Source organism: Mandrillus leucophaeus, unplaced genomic scaffold (assembly GCF_000951045.1).
Source record: "Mandrillus leucophaeus isolate KB7577 unplaced genomic scaffold, Mleu.le_1.0 Scaffold897, whole genome shotgun sequence".
Taxonomy (NCBI): domain Eukaryota; kingdom Metazoa; phylum Chordata; class Mammalia; order Primates; family Cercopithecidae; genus Mandrillus; species Mandrillus leucophaeus.
The window spans coordinates 689,376-696,740 of record NW_012109774.1 but is presented as its reverse complement, the minus strand read 5'-3'; the positions used below and the strand labels follow the sequence as shown (position 1 = coordinate 696,740).

The window sequence follows — 7,365 nt, the reverse complement described above, 5'->3', positions numbered from 1 at the left end:
ATACTAGTTAATAGTTTACACTATTCATTAAATCATATCATTATATTAGCCATCGCTAAAACTATACTGAGTATAAGGAGAAAAATTTACAAAATAAAGATGGGAAATAAATAATTTAAAGTTAATTTTGTCACAATTACATTGAGCTTAGGAAAAATATTCTGTCATAAATATAGGTCTTAAAATATACAAACCATATACTATATTTAAATGAAGAACACATGAGTACAATCTTCATTTAGAATGCCTCAAGTAATATTAACACACGAGAATGTATGTCCCTTCCATGCTGATTTTGCTAAAGGGTTTTAATCATACAGGATGCTGAATTGTTTCAAATGCTTTTTCTGTATCTATTGAAATGATTATGGGATTTTTGTTTTTAATTATGTTTATGTGTTGTATCATATTTATTGACTTGCAAATGCAACAAAAACAATGGTAAATAGTTGGTACTTAATTAAACTAAAATGATTATGCACAGCTAAAGAAACAAGGAGCAGAATAAACAGACAACTTGCAGAGGGGGAGAAAATCTTCACAATCTATACTTCTGACAGTGGACTAATCCAGAATCTACAAGGAACTCAAACAAATTAGCAAGAAAAAAGTAAATGATCCCATCAAAAAATGGGCTAAGGACACGAATATACAGTCTCAAAAGAACATGTACAAATGGCCAACAAACATATGAAAAAATGCTCAACATCACTAAAGATCAGGGAAATGCAAATCAAAACTACATTGTGATACCACCTTACTCCTGCAAGAATGGCCATAATAAAAAAATTAAAAAATAATAGATGTCAGAAGGGATACTATGAAAAGGAAACACTTTTACACTGCTGGTGAGAATTTAAACTAGTACAACTACTATGGAGAACAGTGTGGACATTTCTTAAAGAACTAAAAGTAGAGCTACTATTTGATCCAGCAATCTCAGTACTGGGTATTTACTCAGAGGAAAAGAAGTCGTTGTACAAAAAAGATACTTGCACACATGTTTTTAGCAGCACAATTAGCAATTGCAAAAATGTGAAACCAGTCCAAATGCTCATTGATCAGTGGATAAAAAATTGTGAGATAGAGATATATCTATATCTCTATCTATCTATCTATCTATCTATCTATCTATCTATCTATCTATCTATACACACACACACACATACACAATGGAATACTACTCAGCCATAACAAGGAACGAAATATCATTTGAAGCAACCTGGATGGAATAGGAGACCATTATTCTAAGTGAAGTAACTCATTATTGGGAAACCAATTATTGTATGTTCTCACTCATAAGTGGGAGTTAAGCTATGAGGATAAAAAGGGACAAAAATAATACAGTGGACTTTGGGGACTTTGGAAAAAGGGTGGGAGGTGGTGAGGGATAACAGACTACAAATTGGGTACAGTGTATACCACTCCGGTGATGGGTGCACCAAAATCTAACAAATCACCCTAAAGAGCTTACTCATTAACCAAACACCACCTGTTCCCCTAAAGCCTAGGAAAATAAAATAGAAGAATAAAAAGAAAAATAAATAAATAAAAAATTAAAAAATGCACAAAGGACTTGAATAGACATTAATCCAAAGATTATATAAAGATAGCCAGCAAGCAATGATTGAGGAAATGCAAATTAAAATCACAAGGCAATAGCTATCATCTTATGCTCATTATGAAGACTACTTTCTAAAACAAAAAATGTTGACAAGGATATTCTGCACACAGTTGGTGGGCATGCTAAACGGTATGGTTACTATGGAAAACAGTATGGTGCTTCCTAAGAAAAAAACAAAAGCAATTTCAATTACCATATGATCCAGCAATTCCACTTTTGTTATATATGGTTAAAAGGATTAAAAGCAGGATCTTGAAGAGATATTTACACACCAATATTTGTAGCAGCATTATTCACAAAAGTAAAGAAGTGAAAGCAACCAGTGTTCATGCATAGATGAATCGATTTAAAAATATTGCATACACATCCAATAGAATTTTGCTCAGCCTTAAAACAGGACATTCTGTCATATACTACAACATAGATTAACTTTGAGGCATTATGTGAAGTAAAATATAGTAGTTACAAAACTTACTGTATAATTCCAGTTACATGTAGCCTTTACAGTAATCAAATTCATAGATACAAAAAGTAGAATGTGGTTACCGGGAGCTGGAGGGAGAGGAAGAAAGGGAGTCGTTTAATGAGTATAGAGGTTCAGTTTTGCAAATCAGTTGGTTGCACAACAATGTGAATATGTTTAACACTACTGAATGGTATACTTGGAAATACTGAAGATTGTAAATTTGATATCATATGTTTTTCACCACAATGTAAAAATTATCATTGATATTACCATATTTTTTTTTAGCTATAATGGCATCATTTTTCTGAAATAAACTAATACATTTGACCATGCGTTCATTTTGAGAAAATTCAAATTTCCTAATGTTTCCTTGAGACAAACTGTTTGTTAATATTTTCCTCAGTTGTTAGATTTCAAATACTTTGGCTACCTAACAATAAAAGTCCATTCCATAGTTTTCATTGATTGTTTTAATCAAAGAAGTTTCTCTTGCCTCTTCTAGCTCCTACACTAGTCTTAGCACTCTTATTAAGCAATGTGTGTTTTCTGGGCACCAATGATAACTGTCTCAAGTGGGTGAATACAGAAGAAACAATAATTAAAATTACATTTGGCATCAGCATAAGTATTATGTTTTTATGGAGATACATACTTCTTTCAATTTGAAAAGTCAGATAATATAATTGCCTGTCTCTGTACCTACCTTGTTGACTTTCACCTTACATTTGATTTAAAATTTATTAAAAAATACACTGATAAATGCAAATTTTTGATCATTTATTAACTGTAATTAAAATTTACATGGATCTATTTATTAAGGACATTGTGTAATGTTTCCACTTTATGTTTTAAACAATTACAAACATGTAGCTTAAAATAATGTACAGATCAATGTAACAAGATTGAAAAATGGGCGATGAGAATATGAAGTCTTCCTTCTTTCTAGCAATAATCATAAACACTCTCACTTAACGGATCATACATTTTTCTTTTGATATTCTAAGTTTGTTTAAGAACAAAATGCTAAAGGAGTTCAACATGCAATGGATATATATAACATTCAGAATCACTAGCTTCCATGCTTACACTGAACTCAACATATGGCAAAAGCCTCATAATTATACTTCATCTTTGGCTCAGTGTGTTAAAAAAGCAAAGCAACATGGTAAGCCTAATGAAAACAATCCTTTGTGTTTGCCAGTTTCAGATTGCCAGTATGGTTGCAATAAAATTCAACCATTATCTCTGATGAAATATGCAGCTTTGATTAGCAGGACAGTTTGTTTTCTGAATGCAAGATACAAGCATGAATCTGTTTCTCTAATCGTTCTCATAGCTTAGGAAAATGAGGCAGAAGCAGGTTTATTTTAATAAAGCATAATTCTGCTTCCCAGTGTGATCATATATGATTAGAAAAACAGTAAACCAATCAGATTCTGTCAGATGAAATATTCTGTCCTCTACTCTTGGCAATCTCTTGGATATTGCCATAGACTACAAAATGATTGAATGAGCTGTGGTCATGAAATTATCCATGTCACAAATACTGGTCTCTCCTTTCAACTGCTCAAGAAAAAACAAGCCTTTGGTAACTCTAGTTATTGTATGCTATAATACAAAACAAATTACCAATAACCATTCCCGAACTAACTAACATATGGCCAGACATTGTTCCTGTATAAGTTTAATGTTTTCTTGTTTCCTACTATTCTGTTTGATCTACTAACTCTTTCAACATCAATAGGTAATGCTACAGAGATCCTTGTTCTTGAAGAGTTTTTATCTCTGGAAGTTCTCATTCTTGCCACTCAGTATAAAAATAACCACTCCAGCAAGTAAAATCTTTCCAAGTAAAATATCAATAAGTCAAGGTTGCTTGATGACTACCACACAGGCACCTGCTCTCCCAATATTCAAGGAAGCCATCTGTTAAAAAAGATGAAACACAACTTAAGACAAGTTTTACTGTCATAGAAAAATATACAACTTATATTTTAAAGATTTTATATACAGGAAAATCATAAATAAATGTGCTCATTTTCCCATTTTAGCCAGAAGTAGTACAATAACAATGAAAACACTGAAAATGGCATTTTAAAAAAAGCAATGATTTATATATTGAAAATTTTTAAGCTTACAATTTTAATGGAGTTTTTAAAAACAGTATTAAAATATTTAATGATTTTTATTGAAATTAACCTGCTATAGAAAAGTTTCCATCAAAGCTCTATTCTGGAGCTTGCACGGACACATTTGTGATAATATTTCATAGTGATAGCTTGGACTATATTTTAGATGAAATAGCTATTACACTTACTGCAATCATTTTGAAGTTATTTCCCCAGATATTGTATTGAATTAAATGTGTTATTCATTCATTTTAGACAGAGACATACAATGAAATAAATTCAATATTTTGCCATAAATAGGCCATAATTATAATTGCTACATGCTTATTAAAAATTTTCCATCTTATGACAATCACTGAAATGAGAACTGAGTATTTTTTTAATAATGCTGAATATGAAAATGGTTAGAAATATATTAAAAGCAATAATTTTTCCAGAGTTTGTAATGAAAATTTATTCTTTGGAGACAAGCCAACATTTTGATAATTTGAGCTTTTTGATATCAATAATTTTTATTACAGTTTTCTAAGAATATCAAGGTAGATTAGAAATTACATGATATTATTTCAGAGTGAAAAGTAAGTGTATAAAATGTAAGAAATAAAATAGCTGCAAACGAAGTAGCCTCAAATCACATACATTATCTTATTGATTGAAAAAGGACACATTCTTACACTCTAAATATAAAAATTACCTCCATTTTCTACCAGTTATTTTGAATGTATTTGTTGTTACCCATCATCCCACTGTAGGTTAAAAAAATCCACATGATATTTATTTTTTATTCTTTAATGGATTATTTGTAAAGCTAATTTAATGTAACATCACTTGTCTTCCTCATAGAATTATTGCACAAAATGAGAGTTGGGAAGGAGCATGTGAATATATTTGTGATATATTTGCGTGAAGAATAGTTTTTATAGGTCATCACTGTTATCTTTGTAATCACATTTTGTACTGTTATGTCCATGAGAGAGATAGTAGTGAATACAGTATCAGGAGATAACATGTTAATCCCACAGCATCAATGTATGCAAAGCTAAGTTTACCTGACTTCAAAATGCATGCACTTTCCCTGGTCTTTCTTTTATTATCTAATGATTTTCATGGATTGTTTCACATCAAAGTCATTTAAGAAGCATTTACAAAATACAGTCATGCACTGTATAGCTGCATTTTCATCCTTGAGGTTCTGGTCATGGATGAACGACATATACAATGGTGGTGCCATAATATAATGGAGATGAAAAATTCCTATCATCTGGTAATGTCGTAACCCTCTTAACATCAAAGCACAACGCGTTACTCAAATGTTTCTGGTGACACTGGTGTAAACAAACCTGTTGTACTGCTTTTTTTTTGAAAATAGAAAAAAGCTCATAGAATAAGGATATAAAGAAAATAATTTACAGCTGGACAATGTGTTTGTGCTTTAATGTAACTGTTACTATAAAGGAGTCAAAAAGTGTTTAAAAATTTAATTGTTTAAAAAGTTAAAAAAAGATACAGTAAGCTAAGGTTAATTTATTATTAAAGAAAGAAAAATATTTTAAAATAAGTTTAGTGTGGCCTAAGTGTAGAGTGTTTTTCAAGTCTACAGTAACATATAGTAACGTCCACGGCCCTCACATCCACTCATCACTCTGTCACTGACTCATGCAGGGCAGTTTCTAGTCCTGCAAGCTCCATTCAGGTTAAATGCCCTATACAGGTGTGTACCTCTTCTCATCTTTTGTACCACATTTCTATAGTAGCTTTGCTATGTTTAGATATGTTTAGATACACAAACACTGCTCTGTTACAATTACCCAGAATACTCATTACGGTAACATACTACATAGCTTTGTAGCCTAGGAGCTATAGGCTATATCATACAGCCTCAGTGTGTAGAAGGCCATATCATCTGGGTTGGTCTAAGTATGCTCTGTAGTATGTGCACAATGATGAGATTTCCTAAGGATGGATTTCTCAGATTGTATTTCGTTTTTAAGGAATGCATGACTGTATATGTGCACAAACCCTATAACTAAATGGAAATTTAGGATTAATATTGGGTAATTGTATTTTTGGAAACTTTCCCAAAGGCTACCTGATGTCCATTCAATATTCAGTACTGTGTACTAGACTACATATAGAGTGAGTAACTTAACTTTATACCTTCATCTACATCTATACCTCTATCTTTATATATGCTTGTGTATATGTGTGCATGTGAAAATGAATCCTTTCTGTTTTTCCAAAAACCAAAATGCGATATTCCCCTTGTGTTTCTTATGTCAGCAAATGACACCCATCTCCACCCAGTTGTTCAAGACAGAATCCTCGACCCTTCTTTTTACATCACTCAACCCTAAATCTGAATCATCAAGCCCTCTAAATATATCTCCAACAAGTTTAATTCTATCCATTTCTTCAGTCTTCCACATAGCTCAGGTTACATAATGTAAACCATGTCTATCTCTCAAAACTTAATGATTCTCTTTCTTGCTCAGTGAGACATACCAAATATTCTTCCTCTGGGTCTTACAAATAATGTTCCTTAAGCCAAAGCATTCCTATATTTTCATCTAGTTAGCTATTACTCATTTGTCAGACCTCATTCCACATATTTCCTGAAAGAAGATTTCTCTGCCCAATGCACTTAAGTTCTATCAAAGTGCTATTCTCTTACCGAAGAATTAATCATGCTATTTTAAAGATTTGGTATTTTTCTATATAAGTATGTTTTAAATGTTTAAGAAAAGTTATCCTTCTTTCCTCTTGGTCCAGATTTATTTAATATATATTTTAAAAAATCTCCCCTTGTTCTCCCTCTAGGGGTTGTACCCTTCAGCATGAGTAGTATGATAACCTAAAAAGGTTGGCCACAGAACCAATGAAATAAAAGTAATGCTGAATGTAGATCTTTCACCAGGCTTCTCTGTAACAAATTTGGCAATATATCATTCTCAATATATCTTATATATCTATTGTGTACAAATAAATGAAATGCATACACAAAAAGTATACCTAGTTGCAACAATACTTCTCAATTTATTTGAGAAACATTCATACTACCTCCTACTCTGAGCCAGCAACTCTGCTAGTCTTTGGAGACCCCACAATAAAAGAAACATTGTCGTTGATTCCTTATAACCTGCAGATGA

General features: G+C 31.8%; 1 protein-coding gene across 3 annotated transcripts in view; it reads right to left on the bottom strand.

The window, feature by feature from the left end:
• Positions 1-2,846: 2,846 nt before the first annotated feature.
• Positions 2,847-7,365, bottom strand: part of KLHL1 (kelch-like family member 1) — a 478,878-nt gene continuing 474,359 nt past the window's right edge. For 2 of the 3 annotated variants that reach the window (XM_011969520.1, XM_011969521.1), the window contains one exon: positions 2,851-4,016. In XM_011969520.1, coding sequence (XP_011824910.1) covers positions 3,957-4,016 — 60 coding nt within the window. In that variant the 3' untranslated portion in view covers positions 2,851-3,956. Of the gene's footprint in view, positions 4,017-7,365 lie in introns of all 3 variants that reach the window. The other variant, XM_011969523.1, reaches the window with a different exon arrangement.